Here is a 24,706-nt window from a genome sequence, read left to right on the forward strand (position 1 = left end):
TTCCTGGAGACAAATGAAAATGAAAATACGACATGCCAAAATCTATGGGATACAGCAAAAGCTGTTCTAAGGGGCAAGTTTATAGCAATTCAGGCCTACCTCAACAAAGGAGAAAAATCCCAAATAAACATTGTAACAGCGCATCTAAAAGTACTGGAAGAAGAACAACAAACAAAGCCCCAAATGAGCAGAAGGAAGGAAATAATAAAAATCAGAGCAGAAATAAATGAAATAGAGACTAAAAAAAAGGAAAGAAAAAATAATGAAACCAAGAGCTTGTTCTTTGAAAAGATAAACAAAACTGACAAACCCTTAGCTAGACTCACCAAGAAAAAAAGAGAGAAGGCTCAGATAAATAAAATCAGAAATGAAAGAGGAGAAACTACAACAGACACCTGAGAAATACAAAAGATACTAAGAGAATGTATGGAAAGCTATACGCCAACAAATTGGATAATCTAGAAGAAATGGATAAATTCTTATAAACTTACACCTTCCAAAACCAGACCAAGAAAAAGCAGAGAAGTTGAATAGACCAATCACCAGTAAGGAGATCGAAACAGCAATCAAAAACCTCCCCCAAAATAAAAGTCCAGGACCAGATGGCTTCCCTGGAAAATTCTACCAAACATTCAAAGAAGACTTAACACCTATCCTTCTCAAACTCTTCCAAAATATTGAAGAGGAGGGGAGGCTTCCTAACTCATTCTACGAAGCCATCATTATCCTGATCCCAAAACCAGACACGGACAATACAAAAAAAGAAAATTATGAGCCAATATCACTGATGAACATTGATGCAAAAATCCTCAACAAAATACTGGCAAATCAAATACAACCATACATTAAAAAGATCATACATCATGATCAAGTGGGTTTCATTCCAGGGATGCAGGGATGGTTCAACATCTGCAAGTCAATCAATGTGATACACCACATTAACAAAATGAAGAATAAAAATCACATGATCGGGGCTGGCCCCGTGGCCGAGTGGTTAAGTTGGCGCGCTCCGCTGCAGGCGGCCCAGTGTTTCGTTGGTTCAAATCCTGGGCACGGACATGGCACTGCTCGTCAGACCACGCTGAGGCAGCGTCCCACGTACCACAACTAGAAGAACCCACAACGAGAAATATACAACTATGTACTGGGGGGCTTTGGGGAGAAAAAGGAAAAAATAAAATCTTAAAAAAAAAAATCACATGATCATCTCAATACATGCAGAGAAAGCATTTGACAAGATACAGCACCCATTTATGACAAAAAGTCTAAATAAAATGGGTATAGAAGGAAAATACCTCAACATAATAAAGGCCACATATGACAAACCCACAGCAAATATCATTCTCAACAGAGAAAAACTGAAAGCTATCCCTTTAACAACAGGAACCAGACAAGGATGCCCACTTTCAATACTTTTATTTAACATTGTATTGGAAGTCCTAGCCAGAGCAATCAGGCAAGAAAAATAAATAAAAGGGACCCATACTGGAAAAGAAGAAGTGAAATTGTCACTCTTTGCAGATGACATGATTTTATATATAGAAAACTCTAAAGAATCCACTAAAAAACTTTTAGAAATAGTAAATAAATACAGTCAAGTTGCAGGATACAAAAATTGGATGCATTTCTATACACTAATACCAAAGTAGCAGAAAGAGAAATTAAGAATACAATCTCATTTACAATTGCAACAAAAAGAATAAAATACCTAGGAATAAACTTAACCAAAGAGGTGAAATATTTGTACACCGAAAACTATAAAACATTGTTGAAAGAAATTGAAGACACAAAGAAATGGAAAGATATTCTGTGCTCTTGGATTGGAAGAATTAACATCATTAAAAAGTCCATACTTCCTAAAGCAATCTATAGATTCAATGAAATCCTTATCAAAGTTCCAACAACATTTTTCACAGAAATAGAACAAAGAATCCTAAAATTTATATGGAACAACAAAAGAACCTGAATAGCCAAAGGATTCCTGAGAAAAAAGAACAAAGTTGGAGGCATCAAACTCCCTGATTTCAAAATATACTACAAAGCTAGAGTAACCAAAACAGCATGGTACTGGCACAAAAACAGACACACAGTTCAAGAGAACAGAATCGAGAGCCCAGAAATAAACCCACACATTTATGGACAGCTAATACTTGACAAGGGAGCCAAGTGTATACAATGGAGAAAGGAGAGTCTTACTTCAATAAATGGTGTTGGGAAAACTGGACAGCCACATGCAAAAGAATGAAAGTAGACCATTACTTTACACCATGCACAAAAATTAACTCAAATTAATTAATGGATTAAAGACTTGAATGTAAGACCCGAAACCATGAAACTTGTAGAAGAAAACATAAGCAGTAAGCTCTTTGACATCGGTCTTAGCAGCATATTTTCAAGTCCCATGTCTGACCAGGCAAGGGAAACAAAAGAAAACGTGAACAAATGGGACTACATCAAACTAAAAAGCTTCTGCACAGCAAAGCAAACCATCAACAAAATGAAAAGACAACCTAACAATTGGGAGAAGATATTTGCAAACCATATATCAGATAAGAGGTTAATATCTAAAATATACAAAGAACTCATACAGCTCAACAACAAAAAAACCAACAACCCAATAAAAAATGGGCAAAAGATCTGAACAGAGATTTTTCCAAAGAAGATATACGGATGGCCAACAGGCATATGAAAAGATGCTCCACATCATTAGCTATCAGGGGAATGCAAATCAAAATTACACTGAGATAGGGGCTGGCCCCATGGCCGAGTGGTTAAGTTGCCGCGCTCTGCTGCAGGCGGCCCAGTGTTTCGTTGGTTCGAATCCTGGGCGCGGACACGGCACTGCTCATCAAAGCCACGCCGAGGCAGCGTCCCACATGCCACAACTAGAAGGACCCACAACGAAGAATATACAACTATGTACTGGGGGCTTTGGGGAGAAAAAAGGAAATAAAATCTTAAAAAAAATCAAAAAAAAAATTACACTGAGATATCACCTCACTCTGGTCAGAATGGCTATAATTAACAAGACAGGAAAGAACAAGTGCTGGAGAGGATGTGCAGAGAAGGGAACCCTCGCACACTGCTGGTGGGAGTGCAAACTTTGTAGCCACTATGGAAAGCAGTACGGAGTATCCTCAGAAAATTAATAATAGATCTACCATAGGCTCCAGTTATTCCACTGCTGGGTATTTATCCAAAAAACTTGAAAAACACAAATGCATAAAGATGCGTGCACCCCCTATGTTCATTGCAGCATTATTCACAATAGCCAAGACTTGGAAGCAACCCATCAAGGTGCCCATCAAGGGACAGATGGATAAAGAAGATGAGGTATATATACACAATGGAATACTACTCAGCCATAAGAAATGATGAAATCCAGCCATTTGTGACAACATGGATAGAGCTTGAAGGTATTATGCTAAGTGAAATAAGTCAGAGGGAGAAAGTGAAATACTGTATGATCTCACTCATAAGTAGAAGAGAAAAACAATGAGATACGAACACATAGCAATGGAGATTGGATTGGTGGTTACCATAGGGGAAGAGGGGGAGGGGGAAAGGGCTGATGAGGCTTACATGTGAAGTGACGGACTAGAATTAGTTTTTGGGTGGTGAACATGATATAATCTACACAGAATTCAAAATATCTTATGATGTACACCTGAAAGCTATATAATGTTATAATCCAATGTTACTGCAATAAAATTTAAAAAATGGCAAAAAAAAATAAAAAATAATGTCTAATGATTTTTTAGAATTCATGAAAGACATGAATCCTTAGTTCTGAGCTGGAAAATAAAAATAAATCTTAAATACATAATAGGGAAACTACAAAACACCAAAGACAAAACCCGAAAGCAACCAGATAAAAGACAGACTGCCTATGAAAGAACAATAATTAGATTAAGTGTGCATTTCTCATCAGCAACCATAGAAGCCAGGAGTACAGGAGTTAGCAAACTTCTTCTGTAAAGGACCAGACAATAAATATTTTAGGCCCCATCAGCCATATGTTCTTTGCACATCTACTCAATTCTATTACAGTACAATAACAGCCAGAGACAATATGGACACAAACGATCATGACTGTATTCTGGTAACATTTTACTTATGGACACTGAAATTTAACTTTCATATAATTTTAGTGTGCCCTAAAATATTCTTTTGATTTTTCCAACTGTTTAAAAATGTTTTTAAAAAATTCTTAGCTCATGAGCCATACAAAATAGACAATAGGCTGAATTTGGCCTATGGGCTATAGTTTGCCAACCACCAGCATAATATCTTAAAAATACAGAGATAAAAACAACCATTAACCTAGCATTCTATACCTAGCTAAACAATTATTTAAAAATGAAGGTGATATAAAGACAATTTCATGCAACTGCTAAGAGAAATTACTATTCAAAGAACCCAGTTGAAAGACTTAGCAAAAGGTGCATATCAGGAAGAATAAAATTAAAGTCAGAAAGAGGTGGAATACAAGATGAAATGCTGGGAGGAGAAAAGGAAACACGGAGGCAATCCAAATAACCCTTGATGGCAAAAAGAAAAGTGATAACGATAAGAAATTTTGCTTAAAAAACAAAAGCTGAGTTGAATTTCCAGACAATAAAAACTTGTGAGATTGAAGGATGGCAATCAGAAGCAAAGCCTTCTAAGGTGCTGTGTCTTTGAGAGGAGGCTGGAGATGACTAACTTTAAACTTTGTTAAATCAATTATGCATAGCTACAAATTGAAGGGAAATATCTTTTTATTTTAACAGTTATTTGATTATTTTGTTAGGTGACTCCTCTTTATCATTGTGATATAAAATCTCATTCAATTTATTTAAAGTTTGAAAAGTGATAAGAATATTTAAATAATAATATAGGTGGTATAGAGCTATGGCAAATATTTTTATATCGGTTACAAATGACTTCAGTTTGGGAAATCAGCATAAAATTTTTTTGAAAGTATTATTTGCAGAGGTAGATGTGATATTTCTACACACCTAAATATATATTTTTTCCAAACACCAAAAGAGACTTGCAAGTGTCAAAATCCTCTTAACCAATGAGCTATCAAGCCATGAAAGACATGGGAATCTTAAATGCGTATTACTTAGTGAAAGAAATCAATCTGAAAAGGGTGCGTACTGTATGATTCCAATGATACGACATTCTGGAAAGGCAAAAAACTATGGAGACAGTAAAAAAAAATCAGTGGTTGCAGGGGGCAATGTGGGGTAGGGAGGGATGAACAGGCGGAGGACAGGGGATTTTTAGGGCAGTGAAACTATTCTTTACCATACTTTAATGGAATGTCAATGTTATTATATTATTTTTCAAATTCCACAGAATGCACAGCACCAAGAGTGAACCCTAATGCAAACTACGAACTGGGTGATAATGATGTGTCAATGTAGCTTTATCAACTATAACAAATGTTTGATAGTGGTGAGGCTGTGGGAGGTAGGGGGTGGGGTTCGGGGGGGGTGGGAAATAGAAATTCTTGGAAGTTTTCACTCAGTTTTGCTGTGAACCTGAAACTGCTCTAAAAAATAAAGACTTTTTTCTCTTTCAACCATTTGCTTGCACATAATTTTTCTGTTTTTGAAGGCAGGTCAAGAATTACTACAGCTTACATTTACTGAGTGCTTTACATAGATTTTCTCTTTAATCCTGGTGAAATAGGTATTATCACCCTCGTCTTATAGTTAAGGACACTGAGGCCAAGAGAATTTACATATTTAAGGCACACTCAGAGAATTTAAACATCTGTTTATCTGACTACAAGTCTGGCTGGTTTGCTAGTACTCTGCTGATTTAATTTTATTTTTTTCTATTACCTGGCTTTAAAATACCTTCAGTTATTTTTAATCACAAGCCTTAGAGTTAATTATTTGAGCAGAGCTGTCAAGAAACGAACGAGCGTGGACCTCAGAGACTGCAAACCCTGAAATGCAACGCGGAGCCGGGCTGCCTCGGAGCGCTGCAGCTCGCCCCTTAGCATCCTGGGAATAGTAGTTTTCTGGCCTCTCTGCCCCCGCCCTCGAGCATCCGGTCCGGAGCTTGGTTCCTATTCCCCTTGCTGGGCGCCACAGCTCGACAGATCCACCCGTCCTCGCACGGGCATCACACTCCCGCAGACTGGGGACACTCCCCTGACGCCCTGGACTCAATAACCATGTCCCTGCAGGGCAGGCCAGCGCTACCCACCTCAGCCGCAACTCCAGGACACAATCCTCCACGCTCGCCACCAAGGAGGACGCGCAGCCTGGTTACCACAGAAACGACGCTGCCTCCGTCACGGCGCGTGCGAGCGGTCAAAGGTCACCCGAGCCAGTTCCGCTTCCGGTTCCGGGATCCCGCTTGTTGTGAGGAAGCTTTGGGGTCTTCGTGAGCCTGCGGGGCCGATTTCTGGGGTCCAGGCTTCGGGCAGGTTGCTGCTGCAGCCATGGCGGCCTCCACCGCGGCTGGGAAGCAGAGGATTCCCAAAGTGGCCAAGGTAGGCAGTAGCGAGGGACCTTGTGGCAGGAAACTGGGAGAGGGGCTTGCCTGAGCCTCCATGGTGCCGGGGGCTGGAGAGTGTTGTCCCGGATGCAGGCCCACCCAGCGGTGCGGGGCAGAGGTGTAGAAGAAGAGGCAGCGTCAGCCGGTGGTGGGGCGCAGGCTCTTTTCACCACGGAACACAACCTGTGTCGGCGTGGCCTTCGTTCTGGGGAGGTGTGTTTGTGGACGGAGGATTGGGGTCATTCAGCAAAGATTAACAGCCGGGCAGTGCGCTCGGCTCTGGGGAGCTGCGCTCGAAGGCGGGCGACGAGTGGTACTTAAAGTTAAGGCGCGAGTAAGTGTAAAATTTCAACCTTGCCAAGTGCTACTGAGGCAAAGTAGAGTACGCCGTGGAATCGTGAGAGTTTTGTGTGGCGGTCTCCAGAGTAAACTGCTAAGGAAGTGGTGTTTACGCTGATCCGAGAAGGCTGAATAGGAGGAGTTAGCCCGGCTGAGAGTGGACGGAATGAGAGTAGATGACAAGAGTTATATGGGGGCATAATTTAAGTTAATTAAACAATAAATGTGATATGATCGGATATTTTCATCCGTGGCTGGTACTTACTGAGTGCTTAATATGTGACAGGCTTTGTCCCAAGGCTTTACAGATACTCTCCCTCCAGTCTGTTTCTCCAGCCCAGAGGGTTCTCTTGAGTTTGTCCTTTCCATCTTCATTTAGATGACTCCCAGAGATAATGCATATAAAGCACATAGCACAGTGTCTGGCACTTAGTGCTTATTAGATATGAGCTGTCATCATTATTGTCATTCTACACACGGCATTAAATAATTAATGTTTCTTATAATTCAATTGCATAAACTTTTTTGGGCATCACTGGTTCAATAGAAACATAGTGTGAATCACATATGTAATTTTAGGTTTTCTTATAGCTACATTAAAAAGTCAAAACAGGGCTGGCCCAGTGGCACAGCAGTTAAGTTCACACGTTCTGCTTTGGGGGCCCAAGTTCACCGGTCACACCCCTGGTGTGGACCTGGCACCTCTTGGCAAGCCATGCTGTGGCAGGCGTCCCACATATAAAGTAGAGGAAGATGGGCACGGATGTTAGCTCAGGGCCAGTCTTCCTCAGCAAAAAGAGGAGGATTGGCAGCAGATGTTAGCTCAGGGTTAATCTTCCTCAAAAAAATAAATAAAATGAATAAATAAAAAGTCAAAACAGGTAACATTAATTTTAATTATATATTTTATTTAACTCAGTGTATCCAAGATATTGTCATTTCAACATGTAATCAATATTAAAAAATTTAATTAGTTTATTCTTTTTTTTCCAAACTAAGTCTTCAAAATCCAGTGTATATTTTATACTTACAGCCCATCTCAATTTGGATTCACCACATGTAGCTCATGGATACTGTGTTGGACAGCACAGCTCTAAGACCTCAGGAAGCTTATGGTCTAATGATGGATACTTACTGAATATTGTCTTTGACTTGAAATGCCATGAAAAACCAACTACCGTTATCCACGTGGGACATAGAGGTTGTAAATAGAACGTGTAAATAGATGTTGTGATGCTAGATAAGAAGTGGTAGACATCTTGATAAAACAGAACCTCTGGTGAGAATTTTACCTAGGCCGCCTCAAAGTTTATTATTATACTAATCTAAAAGGGAAAACTTGCTATTTTTGCTACCTTTTCACTTAAGACTTTTACCTATGGCTTTGTAATAAATACCATGCATGAGATAGAAAACATATTTTTTGTATTTAGTTTCATAGAGAAATGGGAACATGTCATACAAAGAGGGCATCTTGTAATATTACTTATGAAATTCACATCCTAAGAAATGTGCGTTTATTTCCTAAACCTTGTGTGAAGATCATCTACTAAAACTAGAAATGTCTTCTGTCTAAAAAGGTGAAAAACAAAGCCCCGGCTGAGGTACAGATAACTGCAGAACAACTCTTGAGGGAAGCTAAAGAGAGAGAACTTGAGCTTCTCCCTCCTCCGCCTCAACAGAAGATCACAGATGAAGAAGAGTTAAATGATTACAAACTAAGGAAAAGGAAGGTCAGTCAATGTGATATCTTTCAGTCTATTAATATTGTTAAGAATTTATAGGTCAAAGTTTGAAAAGTTCCTCATTGGTTAGAGAGACTATAAGATAAGAAAAGGTTAGTGTCTCTAGCCACATCAATAGTATAACTTCTGGTTACCAGATAACTGCATTTTGTTGAACTTTATAAAATATGCCATGAGTTGTCTATTTTAAAGTATGAAGTAGTTAAATCCCGCAGAGACATAATTCTGATGTTGAGTCAAAGATGAGTGGAAGTTTAACAGGTGGAACAACTGACACCTAGAAGGGGGGTGGACTTAGTGAGACTGCATTACGTACTGCTATCTGTACCACTTTCTGGGTTAAGAGTTAAGAGCTGGGAAGGAGCCATGAGAAGACGTGGGGAACAGCTCTGCTCCTCTCCCTAGAATGGAGGGTTGTTTCAAACCACTAATCCTATTGTATCAACTTACTAGTTATCCTCAGTGAGTTCCTGTAGGAAATTCTGAGACATTACTGGGAGGACATAAATAGTCAAAAACGTTTTCTTATTAGGAACAAGTAGAGTATATTAAAGTGTCAGTTATTTGTTATGGGCAATAAGAGAAAATGTCAGCAATCCTAATTCTTTTATCTAAAGTGTTTCTCTTGGTTTACCTGTAAGAGTGTAAAGAAATACCTGTGATTGCAACCTTCTTTAGTGGGTTTCTTATTTCTCAAGGATTCCAGGATGTAATTTCTCTTAAATAAGAACAAAATGAATAACCTTTTTAGTACAAGGATTAATAGACAAAGGTGATGTCATTTTTTATTATTTTCCTTTAATTTGACCCTTTTTGCCTCTGCCAGACTTTTGAAGATAACATAAGGAAAAACAGGACAGTAATTAGTAACTGGATAAAATACGCACAATGGGAAGAGAGTCTAAAAGAGATTCAAAGGTAAAATTGCTGAGCAGGTAAATTTTGTACTTAAAGATGTCGTAAGATGACAGATACAAAAAAATAAAAAAAGTTAAAGCATCAGTAGAAGATTGTGCCTCTGGTGGTAATTTTCACAGTTTGTTCCGTGGAACTCTGGGGTTCCTTTGAAGGGCCTCAGGGGCACTGTGGTAGGTTAGTCCTGGAGGGAACAGCAGAGGAGGCTCCATGGGCAGGTCTTGCCACTAACGCACACTCTACAGCCAGAGAAGTGCAGTTTCATCTGCTTTCTGTCTATTGGAATTTTTTTAAATAAAAATTGTTCCGCTGAAAACCAGTGACCAACAAGGTAAAAATCACAACCTGGCCTTTCCTGTTGTCCAGGCTTTCTGCATTCTCCTAGCATACCCCTTGCCCCTACTGTGCCTGCGTACTTGCCACTCATGTCTCCTTACTGTGACATTTGGCTATTCTCTCTGCCTGGAATGAGCGCCCCTCCCCACCCACCTTGGACTCTGGTCTTTCCTCAAGTTCTCAATTCTGGAGTTACCCACTGCTTAGCCTTTTCCACCAAATCTTTTTATTTCTTCCCCTCTGCTTCCTTATACAAATCTTGCCTATAACATTTATCACATTGCATTGTAATTACATGCATGTCTCTCTTTCTCTAAGGCTTTGTAAGGTTCCTGGGAATATCACATCTTTTCACCTTTTTCTGGCCAGAACCTGGCTCGTGGTAGACACTGATAAAATAGCAGGGCACTGCAGATGGTTGCTACGTGTGTTGTATGCACTGCTTTTGATACCCTCCAAATCTTGCTTCTTAAGGGCTCGATCCATATATGAACGTGCTTTAGATGTGGACTATCGAAATATTACACTCTGGCTGAAATATGCCGAAATGGAAATGAAGAATCGTCAGGTCAACCATGCCCGAAATATCTGGGACCGGGCCATAACAACTCTGCCTCGGGTCAACCAGTTCTGGTAAGTTTCTGATCTAATGAAACGGCGTTTTGTAGACTAGGAAAGATCCACATTCGTGTTATTTATTTTATTTACCTAGTTGTAATTGTGTGTATTTAATTTTATATCCTTTTTCTTGAAACCTACTATAAGTACTTTTTTTTGTTTTATAGTCTATTAGGTCATAATTACAATGTATAATAGCTCTGTAATCAAAACTAAAATTTTGATTGCAGTCTTCTCTGCATAAGAAACTGCTTGTTGAACTAAAAGCAATTTTTAAGAAAAATATCTTTTTTCAGTTTTTCATCCTTTTCAGATTTATATTTTAATAAGAATACACATTTAATATAACCTTTAGGGAAGACAAAGTGTTAAATATTCTTCACTTTTAACAAAGTAGAACTAGAAATTGCCAGAGAGCATTTTCTCCCTGAGTCATTTTGACTGTGACGACGGATATTTTCGGGTGGTTTTGTTAAAGGTACAAGTACACGTACATGGAGGAGATGTTGGGAAACATTGCTGGCGCCCGGCAGGTGTTTGAGCGCTGGATGGAATGGCAGCCTGAGGAGCAAGCCTGGCACTCCTACATCAACTTTGAGCTGCGATACAAGGAGGTGGATCGGGCCCGCACCATTTATGAACGCTATATCCTTTGGTGAGGTCTGAGTGATGCCGTAACTGTCTTGTGTGCTGCTCCTCCCCTGGAGGTGTCCTCCTGGTCAGGACACACAGTCGTTAATGTTGGCCTAGAAGTCCAAGATGCAAGTTTCATCTGCATCATAAGCTACATATGTATTTTCTAGGGATGTAGGTTGGTCAGAATAAAAGTTTGTGGTTTGGGTAATTGTTTGAGTTTTTTCAGTGAGCCTGGATTTGTTTATATTTTGGGACTAATGCTGTGGTACCTTGTAGAAAATGACATACTAAGGCCCTAGCTGCTGTAGCCTGTCCTACTTTTCTAGGGTTTAAGTTGGTCCTTAGCACCATTACTGGAGTCTATCCAGAGGTTTACTGTTTACTAGCTGTGTGACCCCAACAAGTCAGTTAACTCATCTGAGCCTTGGTGTCCTCATCTGCAAAATGAGAATAAAAATTCCTACTGTGGGCCGATTGTGAACCTTAGATGATATTGCGTGAAAGCATTCTTAGCAGCTGAAGTAGTCAGTCCTCATTATTCGCTGTTTCCATATTTGTAAATTCTCCTACTCGCTAAAATTTATTTGTAACCCTAAAATCGATATCTGTGGCACATTTGTAGTCATTTGCAGACGAACACAGAGTGATGAAAAATTTGAGTCACCCGAGGCACATGGTCCCAGCTAGGGACAAACAAGGTGACCCTCTGCCTTCTTGTCTCTACTTGCATACAGAGGTGGCCAGAGGATGGAGACGGGATGGTGCAGTGCAGTGTAGTCACTCTGGGGCCACTTGCATGGGTTTGAACCCCTTCTCTGGCACCGGTTAGTGGGTGGCCTCAGGCAAGTCACTTAAAACTCTGAACCTTGTTTTATCTTTTATAAAATAAAGAAAATAGAGTCTAAGAATTGGTTGTTTTTAGGCTTTGAGATTTTAATCTGTATGAGATATGTGTATTTATACATATTTCCCCTAGGAGCAGGGCTCACTATTCGCTGATTAAGTGGTTATAGTGACTTCATAGAACATAACTACCGCAAATAATGAGAAGCAACTTTATTATGCAATTTTAAGATCTTAATTACCTCTACTCATTTTAATATTATTAGTTTAACAAAAGCTTTTCTAGCACTTGCTGTGTGTCAGGCATTGTTCTAAGCACTTCACAAATATTTTCATTTAATCCTCATGACATCCTGTCATGCAGGGACTATTCCATTCTACAGATGAGGAAACTGAGGCATGTGAGATTAAGTAGCTTGACGGGGGTCTCTCAGGTGGTGATGGCGATGGCACCCAGTAACAACTTCAGAGCCAAAGCTCTTAACATTGTTGTCATATTTGAATGTATTACTACTTTAGAAATTAGGGGTCGGCCCTGTGGCTGAGTGGTTAAGTTTGCGTGCTCTGCTTCTGTGGCCCAGGGTTTTGCTGGTTCAGATCCTGCACGTGGACATGGCACTGCTCCCCAGGCCGTGCTGAGGTGGTGTCCCACATGTCACAACTAGAAGGACCTACAACTAAAATATACAATTATGTACTGGGGGGGTGGTTGGGGAGAAAAAGCAGGGAAAAAAAAGATTGGCAACAGTTGTTAGCTCAGGTGCCAATCTTTAAAAAAAAAAAAATTAATGATTTCCTCAAAGAGAGTAGATTAAAAATAGATATATCCTATTAAGAAATAAAATGGTAATTCAGAACTTTCTCTTTTGGCTCTAGTTAGCAGTTTTCTTTTTGTGACTTGTTTTTTTCTTAATCATTAATTCAAATATTAATGTTCTTGAACATGTACTATAAAAGGTGCCCTGTATTGGGCACATTCTTTTGGCCAGAAACTGCTAAGAACCTTACATACATGTCCTCATTTAAAGGCGGCAGTCATCCGGTGTGGTGGGTATTATTTTTCTCTGTTTACACATGATAAAACTGAGGCTTAGACAAGTTAGATGACTTGTCCAAATCACATGGCTGGTAACCAGAGTTCAGCTTTTTGATGGCTCCAAACTCCTTTTGTACCCCTGCTAAAATATTGAAGGAGCCCTGGAGGAAGACGTGGCCCCTCACGGAGGTCACAGTTTAGTGGTTCTCCGCCTTTGTATGTGTTATATCACCCCATCATCAGCGTTTGTGTGGTTGGGGGTTTTGGTTTGGATTTGGGGTTTTTGTGAAGCCATGTTGCCTTGCCTGGTATTTCCTTTATTCCCCTGCACTTGTTCTCGTGCATCCTGATGTGAAGAACTGGATCAAATATGCCCGCTTTGAAGAAAAACATGGTTATTTTGCCCATGCACGGAAAGTGTACGAGAGAGCTGTCGAATTCTTTGGAGATGAACATATGGATGAACACCTTTATGTTGCCTTTGCCAAATTCGAAGAGAATCAAAAAGAAGTAAGTAAACTTAAATAACTTGACTGTGTTGCACAGCAGCTTAGACAAGGCTACTCCCTTGTACGTGGGGTTTATTGACATGTTCTCATTGCCTTATCCTTGCAGAAAATGCTTCCAGAATGTAAGAATATGATTTCTCAAAACAGCATACATTTGTGCTAATCTGCAGATTGGGAGCTGAGTGATTATAGATTATGATGTAACTGTCTTAATTTTGTTGTGCTTTGCTTGAAAATTAAGCCTTTAAATGTAGAGTGAGAATATTGTCTATAAACTGAGAGTTAGTCATTTACTAGCCTGATTAAAGGACTTTACAGGTAATAAATTTGGAAACACAAAGCCCAGAGCCCTCAGAACGGAGAGCAGAATTTGAAATGAAAACAGCGATTGTCCCACAAATAAGTCAGTTCTTTTCTTTCATAGCATGTATGGAAAATAATCCCTTAAAGCAGCTCAGATAACGTAGAATTGAGAGAGGTAGGCTGAGATCTGAATGCAGGGTCTTGCATAGGTCACAGTAGGGAGCTCAGATTCTGTCCTAAGGCTGGTGGGAAGTATTGGGGGGGGTTTTAAGCAGGGGAGTGGTAGGATATAGTTTATATTGTAAGGAGAGCATCTCGCTAATTCATGGAGATTGTATTAGGGGCAGGGTGGCAAAAGTGAGGACATTTTTGAAATGGTCCACGAAGGAAATGGAGGTAGGTGGGCAGGGGGATGGGGAGAAGTGAAGGAAGGTAGAAATGGCAGGGCTTGTTGAAGCAGTGAATGTGGGGAATGAGGAAAGCAGAAAATCAAGCAGGACTCCTGGAGAGTTTGGCTGGCGCAAGTGCATGATGGTAGGAGTTGCTTGCCAGGATTAGGAAGACTGGGAAAGGCTCAGGTTTGGTGGGGAGATAGAGGAGCTCAGTTGAGACCATTTAGTCTGAGCTGCATAGGCGACATCTAATTGGCAGTGGTAGGTAGACCTTATTAAATGTAGAGCTCAAAGGAGAGTGTCAGTCCATCCTGACTGAATTACCTCAACAAAAAGAAGAAAAATCTTACTTTGGACATTCTGAGAACTTAAAATCTAAGTTACAAGTGACGTTTTATGTCATAATTACTGTGCTAGTTGTCACTAGAATGAGAATATTGTGTTATGGCTGATAACCATCCTGTCCTCTTAGTTTGAAAGGGTACGAGTGATCTACAAGTATGCCCTGGATAGAATTTCAAAACAGGAGGCCCAAGAACTCTTTAAAAATTATACCATCTTTGAGAAGAAGTTTGGTGATAGGCGGGGCATTGAAGACATCATCGTGAGCAAACGGAGATTCCAGTATGAAGAAGAAGTGAAGGTGAGTGCTGGGGTAGATGCTTAACTCTGCAAGTAACTGACATGTGCCGCCCAATACTAGCTACAATAAAATGAATAATAGCACGTTAAGCCTGCCAGTGATTACGGTATGTTTCTGCAATAAATTGGCAGCTATTCCAGACAGGTAGGAATAAAGAGACTGATAGAAACAGCAAGCACCACTTGGATTTGCTCTGCCACTCACGTGTGGAAAGTAGCTTTGATTGCTGATTGTGTGCTGTAGAACTTGAGCAAAAAAATCTCAAATCTGTTTGAGCTCATTCATGAAACAAGATGGAAGCATCAGAGATTGATCCAAAAAAAGTTTTTATATGTTACTTTTTAGCTTAACTGCTTGAATGAAAGAGGTATCATGGATATAATTCTATTCTCATTTCTTTGTCTGTAATGTACTGTTTTTATTTGAATTCAAAGATAGTAGCATTTTCAAGATATCTCCAAAGAGAGGACTAAGTCAGGTATTAAATGAGGCCAGCAGGATATATATTCAAGATAAATTACTATTAATTGAAAAGGCAGATGCCACAGTTGTGAGCATCGTAATATTTCCATTGTAATTTTAAATCTAGACATAATGATATGTAGTCACTTATATAAACAAATACATTTATAAAAATAGGCATCCAATTATTGAGTAATTATTTGGGGAGTAGTGGTGAGAGGGGTCTTGCTGTGGAGCACTTTAATAATCTGTCCTCTATGTTCCTTATTCTTTTCTATTTATAAAATCTCGGGGATGGTATTTTTAAAATAAGATAGCAGGTAAAATCTAGAGAAAAAAGTTGCTAAAAATAGAAAGTTAATCTGGTGCCTTCTTTCAGCTCACATAGTCCAGCAAGTGTAGCTCTTGGTTTTGTTTTTATTTATTAAACTTACTGTCTTTCTAGGCTAATCCACACAATTATGACGCGTGGTTTGATTACTTGCGTTTGGTGGAAAGTGATGCAGAAGCAGAAACAGTGCGAGAAGTCTATGAAAGAGCCATTGCCAATGTCCCACCCATTCAGGAGAAGAGGCACTGGAAGCGCTACATCTATCTGTGGGTCAACTATGCACTCTATGAAGAACTGGAGGCAAAGGTGAAAAATGGAATTACGTGTCATCCGTTAATGGTTTCCTTACCCATGCGCTTACAGCTCAGCTGCTGTGGGTAGTAACTGATATTTACAATCCTTGAAACAGAGGAATTTAGTTTTAGATTCTTATAGGCCTCCGTCAGCCATACAGTTATATATTCTCTCCACAACATTTTAAACTCTGTACCTGTTGTGGGCATGGGTGAGGTGTTTTTTTATTTGGTTGTATTTTGGTTTTTAAACTTTGAGGCACAACAAGATTATCACTTGGAACTTGAAGGGAACAATGAACCAGCCCTTAGTTTAATTATGTATGGTTTCCTGGGTTTTCTTGTAAATAGGGATCACATCTAGGTTGCACATTTTCACTTTGGTAAAGATCCAGTGGAATTTTCAGAATTTGGTTGTGTACAAATTAATGTTGATGGGTTCTCTAATAAGCTCTGCTGTTGATCTGAGACCATAAAACATCTTTGTTTCTTTCTGCTATCAGGCAAAAAAGCCTTTCCACACGGAAGCTCTCAAAGTTTGATGGCTATATTGTTGGTGATTCTTAAACCAAAATTTGATGGCCAAGGTAGTTCACACTTTTGATCATAAATGAAATCAGGGTTTGAAAATAGCAACTTATGAAAACATATTCAATGTTGGGGATGCACCTTTTTACTAGTATTAGTAAAATTAGTAACCAGTAAAATTAGTATTAGCAACAGATTTCAGTATTTTGTGAAAATTTCTTATCCTAATACAGGATCCTGAGAGGACAAGACAGGTGTATCAAGCCTCTTTGGAACTAATTCCTCATAAAAAGGTACATTTGCTCTAAGTGTTCTGTTCCAAACATGTCAAAATCCTGCTTCTGTACTTGTGAAATAATTCAGTAAAATAATATATATATTTTTTAATTGTTTTTTTAAATTTTTTTTTAAATGTTAATAAGCATATTGGCTTATAACATCGTGTAAGTTTCAGGTATATGTTATTGTATATCTGCTTCTGTATAGACTGCATCGTGCTGACCACCAGTTGTCTAGGTTTTATCCGTCACAATACATATGTGCCCCTTTACCCCTGTCACCTTTCCACAAGCCTTTTCCCCTCTGGTAACCACTAATCTGTTCTCTTTATCCATGTGTTTCTGTATCTTCCACATATGAGTGAAATTATGTAGTGTTTATCTTTCTCTGTTTGGCTTAGTTCACTTAGCATAATACCCTCAAGGTCCATACATGTTGTCACAAATGGCACAATTTTGTCTTTTTTACGACTGAGTAGTATTCCATTGTATATATATATACCACATCTTCTTTATCCATTCATCCATTGATGGGCACCTGGGTTGCTTCCATGTCTTGGCTATTGTGAATAATGCTGTAGTGAACATATGGATACATAAGTCTCTTTGGATTGTTGATTTCAAGTTCTTTGGATATATTCCCAGTAGTGGGATGGTTGGGTCATATGGCATTTCTATTTTTAATTTTTTGAGAAATCGCCACACTGTTTTCCATAGTGGCCCCACCAGTCTGCATTCCCACCACCAGTGTATGAGGGTTCTCTTTTCTCCACATCGTCTCCAACATTTGTTATTTTTTGTCTTGTTAATTATAGCCATTCTGGTGGGTGTAAAGTGATATCTCATTGTAGTTTTGATTTGCACTGACTGCTGTGTGAGGATCCATGTCCTGGATCGCTTTGGCCTGTGAGAGGGAGGGGCCCACTCCCCTAGTTCCACTACTTCTCTGGGGATCCAGTCCACCCACCTTCAGACATATAGCTGCATGGCTCTCTCAGGCATCCTCTTGTGCTGTGTAGGGAATCCTCTGTTAGTTAATGGATATCCATTTGGTTGTAACTTAGAGGGGACAAAGAGTACTACTTACTCTGCCATGATGCTGACATCACTCTCAGTATTTTTTGTTGGAATATTTCCCTGTGCTAGGCACTATGGAAAACATAAATAAGAACAAGATGTGCTCTTTGCCTGTGAAAACAGCTTACAGTGTAGTTGAGAAGACAACCTGTGTTGTGACAAATGAATAACACAGATAATAATGTAGAAACTCAGAGGAGGATGAGTAATTGGAATAGACTGAGTAGGAGGAGGAAGACACACATCCAGAGGGCACACAGTGTGTACAGGAAACAAAAACAGGTGTTTCTTGGTCACTGAGTGAATGGATGCATGCATGAGTGAACACATGTGTGTTCTGGAAATGGTTGTGATGTTATCTCTGCCATATTTCCCAGCAGAGAAACAAGTAGCAATGTTGACCAAGTTACCTTCTAGAACAGAGGTGGCATGTTCTTGCCCGCTCACAAACATACCCACAAAACAAAGCCAGTTCTGAGTAGGGGCTGCAGGGCCATACAATACAATAAAGTATCTGTTTTACTGTTTTAACTTTTATGAAATAAATATCATCACCTTTGCTCATAAACGAGAAAATATATCTGTCCTAGCTCTGAAGTTTTAGGGAAATCTAATTGCCTGTGGCTTTTGTTAATTTAAACTTAATTTAATTTAATTTAAATGAGTCTCTTAAGCTAGATGTTTTTGTGCTTTTGTTTTCTAGTTCACATTTGCCAAAATGTGGTTACTATATGCACAATTTGAAATAAGACAGAAAAATTTACCATTTGCCAGAAGAGCTTTGGTAAGTAAAGAAAGGATCAAGATGCATCGTTAAGTTCCAGGAGAAGGAAATGGACATCTTTGTGCTTACAAGTTGTACAATTTCTACTAAGAAACAACAGAAATACTATGCCTTTATAACCTGAGATATGTTAGAAAACACATGGCTTTTGAAGAAGGATTGGGTGATAACGCTTAAATTATTCTGTTTCAACATTGGAAATTTTATCTTAGGTCAGGTTAGGTCTTTGATCTTTAGAAGTCTGATCCTGTTAAAAATTTTTGATGTATTAAATGCACCTCCCTCTTAATAATTGTTCTAAAATTTCTTAATAGGGTCAAATACTGTGTTTAAATGCTTTTGTCCTGATAAGCTACTCTTGCCCTGGCTGTGGACAGCAAGGCAGAGTTTATTCTTTGATTACCTTTTTACTCATAGGAGATTTTATACATCTGGTATCCATATTGGAGATCTTGAGAAATTAAAAATCCAAAATAGTTGTCCAAACAATTCTGGAACACAGGCACCAGTGGGCACAGGCCCTCTTGACCACTGACTGAATTAGAGTTTCCTTTGGCCTTCTGTCAGGAGCCATCATGAACAGTGAAACCACAGAGGGAGAGAGCCGCTTGCCATGCTGACTCTCCAAGGTTCTTGCTCAGCAGAGAACAGCTTCTAGGACAGGTCGACGATATCTGTGCACAAGTCGAACCCACTAAGGCATCACAGCAGTCAGTCATTTTCTTTTCCAGGGAACTTCCATAGGCAAATGTCCAAAGAACAAGTTATTTAAAGGTTACATCGAATTGGAGCTACAGCTTCGAGAATTTGACAGATGCCGGAAGCTTTATGAAAAGTTCCTGGAATTTGGACCTGAAAATTGTACTTCTTGGATTAAATTTGCGGAATTAGAGACAATCCTTGGTGACATTGAGAGAGCCCGGGCAATCTATGAATTAGCCATCAGTCAGCCACGCTTGGACATGCCAGAGGTGAGGATCTCAAGCTGAATATAATTTTGTTTCAGACACTTCTCTAGTATGACTTTAGATGGCAGTCAAAATGTGTGTGCATTTTAGGGCATAGCGATGATGTAACTAACCTACAGACTCTTCCACTGAGGTTAGGACTCTTCTGTTTTGGAGACAGAAAAGGTGGGGCAGCAGCCCTCTAGTTGGATCCCAGAGCACAGCAAAGCCCCATTATGACACCGAGGATGAACTGGGATATAATGGGTGGGTGATTGGCTCTCTTCCTCCCTGTCTCAAACAGAAGGCTAGAGGGGATGGCATAGGGAAGGCTCATCAAGGACACAGACAGCAGGCAACTGCATGTGGAGAACAAGGGAGATGGAGGCTGAGCCTGCACAGCCCTGGATTCTCCTGGCACAGTTTTGCCCAGGTTAGGCCAGCGAAAGAGGCTCTAATTAACCAGGATGTTCTGGAATTACTGCTGCCACTGTCCTGGAAGTCCTGGCCTGCCACAGGACCCAAAATCATCCCTTCAGTATTTAAGCTTGAGCCACAAGGTGGCACCACACCACAGCTAGGGCCACTTTGAATCTCTCGGGAACCACTAAACTCACTAGGCCGTTTTGTTAATCTCGCACCAGTATGACCCTGCGTTTAATGGTTCACCAGGCCCCACTGATTGTATTAGGGCAGGGCTTTATGCGCTGTGGGTTCCCTCACTTGGCCTCAGCTCCTCACAGACTGCCAGCTCCCAGACGTCTGGGCCACATCTTACTCATCCTTGTGGCCCAACTGGCTGTACCTAGCAAGTACTGAATGCCTTGTGAGTTGAATTCAAACATATCAACAAATTTACAGTGGCACTTAAAGCAGTATATACTGCTATCGAAGGCCTGCTTTCTCCCCACAAGTTCATTTATATGTGGCAGGATCATGATGGTGCCTGGGAGACTTGGCAAGTTTCTCAGCTCTTTTTTTTTAAAGATTGGCACCTGAGTTAACATCTGTTGCCAATCTTCTTTTTTTATTTTCTTCTTCTCCCCAAAGCCCCCCAGTACATAGTTGTATATCCTAGTTGTGAGTGCCTCTGGTTGTCTGTGTGGGACGCCGCCTCAACACAACCTGATGAGTTGGTGCCATGTCTACGTCCAGGATCCAAACCGGTGAAAGCCTGGGCCGCTGAAGTAGAGAGCAGGAACCTAACCACTGGGCCACGGGGCCAGCCCCTGCGCTCTTCTTAAGTCTAGCATTTGAAAAACTCCAAAAGAGAATCCAAAAATAAATCCAAGGTCTTTTTTCTCATAATCTAGAACTCTAGCCAAGTTTTGGCCAGCTTATAAATGCCAGTATTTATTTTATCCACATACCATCTGTTTCTTAACTGTTGACAAAAGTCCTAGGTTCCTGGATGTCCAGGGTTGGAGTGGTGGTACAGCTGTGCTTTAGGTAGGGGCATGTTGCTTTTTATTTATTTATTTATTTTTTTTTTTTTTAAAGATTTTATTTTTTCCTTTTTCTCCCCAAAGCCCCCCGGTACATAGTTGTGTATTCTTCGTTGTGGGTTCTTCTAGTTGTGGCATGTGGGATGCTGCCTCAGCGTGGTCTGACGAGCAGTGCCATGTCCGCGCCCAGGATTCGAACCAACGAAACACTGGGCTGCCTGCAGCAGAGCGTGCGAACTTAACCACTCGGCCACGGGGCCAGCCCCGGGCATGTTGCTTTTTAACTGTCTAGACTGACTATTAAGTTATCTTTTTTAGGTGCTTTGGAAATCATATATTGATTTTGAAATTGAGCAGGAAGAAACCGAAAGAACACGAAATCTTTACCGACGATTGCTTCAACGGACACAACATGTCAAGGTATCCGGTGCCTTGTAGATTATCTTTGATTTTGCTTGAATCAGCAGTTCTGAAGAAGTATCATATTTCTATATTTTAAGTGTTTTCTAAAATATATTTATTTTAAGTGACTTGCTTGTTTTTAAAGAGAACTTGTGAGTCTAGAGGACTTTGGAATATTAAGCTTATATCAGGTCAGTATTTATACTGCATGTCAATAACTTGGATATCACAGGATGGAATAAAAAGTTAAACTCTCTTAAGGATTTCAGACACCTAATTGGATATAGAAACAGACTGCTTCAACGTTACTATATTAAAGCATATAGTCAATATGTTATATTCTTTGGAATACTAGAAGTGAACACATGAGTGTTCAGATGCCATTAACAAGAAATTAGCTTTATTATTATTACAATATTATCTTCTGGGTGACATGGTTAATTTGGTTCTCTAATAATTTTTTTTCAAGGTGTGGATCAGTTTTGCTCAGTTTGAGTTGTCTTCAGGGAAAGAAGGAAGTTTGGCTAAATGCAGACAAATTTATGAAGAGGCTAACAAAACCATGCGAAACTGTGAAGAAAAGGAAGAGAGACTTATGCTGCTGGAATCTTGGCGAAACTTTGAAGATGAATTTGGAACAGTATCAGATAAGGAGAGAGTGGACAAACTCATGCCAGAGAAAGTCAAGAAGAGAAGAAAGGTCCAGGCTGATGATGGGGTAAGAACTGAGCCCCTGGAGCTGGTCATCTCATGTCAAATGAGCAGAAATGCATCCACCTTTGAAATTTGTCCTTTTCAGTGGCATATGTACAATCTGAGAATGGGAGTAGACAGCCTGGAGTAGGACACAGTTGCAGTCTGGCTCCTGTGGATACACAGAGCAGGGTGTATAGTCCAGCCGGGGGTGGAGAATGGGAGGGGGTTGGCAAAGGCTTCTTAGTGGTGCCTGATTCCAGGAACTACATGAAGTTTGATGTTTCTGGAGCATTAAGCAGGAAGTCAGGATGGAAGAAAATGAAACTCAACTTTTAGGTAGGAGTCAATCCAGAGAAGGCTTTGTAAGCTATAGGAAGGCTCTTAGGCACGAAATGACGTGACCCAGTCATTGGCATCTCCTGCAGGTCGACTTAGGGGCTTAGGAGGACCTGTGGGGAGGCTTTGGAAGCGAAGCAAGTGGTGATGGAAGCTGGAACTAGAGTGATCTTTAGGAAGTGACATCAGTGACTGACTGGAGGTAGGGATGTGAGGGCAGGGAGTCAGAATAATAATACACAGATTTATGGCTTTTGCTACTGGGTAAGTATTAAATAAATCTTTAAAAATTTAAAATCTTAAACATAAGACTGCAAGATGGAGTTGGAAACACTGAGTGTCTTCTTGGTTGACTATAGGGAGCTGTGCTTAGATTTTTAGAATTTTTTCCACCAGGTTTTTAGCTCTAGTGAGCTACACTTGCAGCAACAGCAATCCACCAGCTACTTATTTACTCCCAATCCTCAGGGCCCAGCCCTTGTTTTTTCTGTAGTAGACTTTTATGTTGTTTTGTAAAATGAAGCTAAGTTGAATTTGAACTCTAGGTTTCTCAGTGAAAATTCTCCACTTTAAAGTAACTGTAATGTGACTATTTCAGCCTTGTGTTAAGGTATCTTTTAATTGTTTTACTTTTTTTCTGTAGTCTGATGCAGGCTGGGAAGAATACTATGATTACATCTTTCCGGAAGATGCTGCCAACCAACCCAACCTCAAGCTCCTGGCCATGGCCAAACTCTGGAAGAAACAGCAACAGGAAAAAGAGGCTGCCGAGCAAGACCCAGATAAGGACATCGACGAGAGTGGATCCTGACCTTCTTGTTCACATGGATACATGTCTTACTATTTTTATAAATTAATAGTTTGGAACTCTTTTGACTCCTGTAAGTTTTTGTATATTCCACGAAGAACGAATGGATTGGACTCTTTGATAGCTACTTTTTGAATTATTTTTAAAATGCACTTGGGTTAGTTAAGGATGGGGGCTTGGAAGTAAAGGAATTTTTTTAACTGCTGGATTTCTTTATCTGAGTCCAAACATTTTTTTGTCCACCTCATGCATTGGGAAATCTAATTAAGGTAATGCTTAGCATCTATTTTAGATGGAACTGCAGACTTTTGGAAGAATTTTTTTCCAGAAGTTTTGAAGTTACATTCTACAGTAACTTTTAAGGGGTAGTTTTCTCATGCCTGTCTTCTTCATAAAAATTTTATGCATCTATCTGAAACCCGTAACTTTTTCATGTCTTCAGTGATTTGAGTTCCATTCCAGCTCCACCACATAGTGATATCGAACTTAACCTTTATTTTCAGTTTCTTCACTCATTAAGTGAGCTAATACTTTGCCAACTCATTTTGAAGATTAAATTAGAAAAGGAATGTACCTGGTGCATAGTAAGTGCTCAATAAAACGTTCATTCTCAGCCACTTTCTTAAATATGTTCATTCCTTATAGAATTGAATATGCTTACTTTACTTACAAATAACCTTGCCTTCTTACTAGTGGCCATTTGTATTGTTTTTCAATACATTAGTTATAAAATAATTTAGTTACTGTATTTCTGAACAAGGTCTTTTTACCAAGAACATTTTAGCCAAATTTCAGTTATGCTAGTCAGTTTCCCAAACTGTTTGAGCTCTGTAGTGGCTTGTTTAAAGAACAGTAATGTGTGAAGAACGATGTCCTGTGCTCAAATAAGTTTGGGAAACTCTAGATTAAGGGTTAATTAAGCCTTGTCAATCAATCAAATCTCTATAGGCTTCTCAGAGCCTTTGATATGCTACTGTAATATTGTGAATTCCTAGTAACGACGCTGGCATGTTTCCCAAACTTACTGGACAAGGGAATCATTTCTACCTAGAGTACCGGTATCTCCCAGTGTGGTACAGTAGAAAATGACTGTGTCTAACACCTGACACATTAAACTTACCCTTGGTTTAGAACGTGAAAAACCCCTAGGGTAACTATGTGCTAAATGATGAAACTTAAATAGCACAAGAACGATAACATATTTGCTGATACATTGCTCAGTCTCAAGCAAAAAGTATTTCCCTTAATTAACTGATCTAAGATTGTTTCCTTTAACCTGTCCTGTATTTCTCAAGCCCGTCTTTTCTTGCTTTGTTCATTGCCCAAGCCATTTGACTACAACAGTATATCATCAAGAATGTTTTTCACCTATAAGGACGATTAGCAAACTTATTATTTGCAAATTTCATTGGGCAGATTTATTACTAAATTTGCAAATGTATTGCTCACCCAGGGGAGTAACATATGTTGCTAAATTGCATCTTGAAAACACCAGTGTTCGAG

At 39.7% G+C, this 24,706-nt stretch overlaps 2 protein-coding genes across 6 annotated transcripts in view; one reads left to right on the forward strand and one right to left on the reverse strand.

The window, feature by feature from the left end:
• CFAP61 (cilia and flagella associated protein 61) overlaps positions 1-6,308 on the reverse strand; it is a 295,450-nt gene extending 289,142 nt beyond the window's left edge. For 4 of the 5 annotated variants that reach the window (XM_014855816.3, XM_070485506.1, XM_044748834.2 and 1 more), the window contains exon 1: positions 6,208-6,305. The gene's annotated coding sequence lies outside the window, so the exon portion shown is untranslated. Of the gene's footprint in view, positions 1-6,207 lie in introns of all 5 variants that reach the window. The other variant, XM_070485505.1, reaches the window with a different exon arrangement.
• On the forward strand, positions 6,303-23,816 carry CRNKL1 (crooked neck pre-mRNA splicing factor 1). Its single transcript, XM_014855774.3, has 14 exons — positions 6,303-6,496; positions 8,421-8,573; positions 9,412-9,503; positions 10,311-10,469; positions 10,933-11,099; positions 13,301-13,479; positions 14,646-14,816; positions 15,724-15,915; positions 16,664-16,723; positions 18,489-18,569; positions 19,301-19,540; positions 21,280-21,381; positions 21,833-22,081; positions 23,039-23,816. The coding sequence occupies exons 1-14, from the start codon at positions 6,446-6,448 to the stop codon at positions 23,204-23,206; spliced, it is 2,064 nt and encodes a 687-aa protein (XP_014711260.3). The 5' UTR covers positions 6,303-6,445; the 3' UTR covers positions 23,207-23,816.
• The last annotated feature ends 890 nt before the right edge of the window (positions 23,817-24,706 follow it).

Source organism: Equus asinus, chromosome 15, assembly GCF_041296235.1.
Source record: "Equus asinus isolate D_3611 breed Donkey chromosome 15, EquAss-T2T_v2, whole genome shotgun sequence".
Classification (NCBI taxonomy): domain Eukaryota; kingdom Metazoa; phylum Chordata; class Mammalia; order Perissodactyla; family Equidae; genus Equus; species Equus asinus.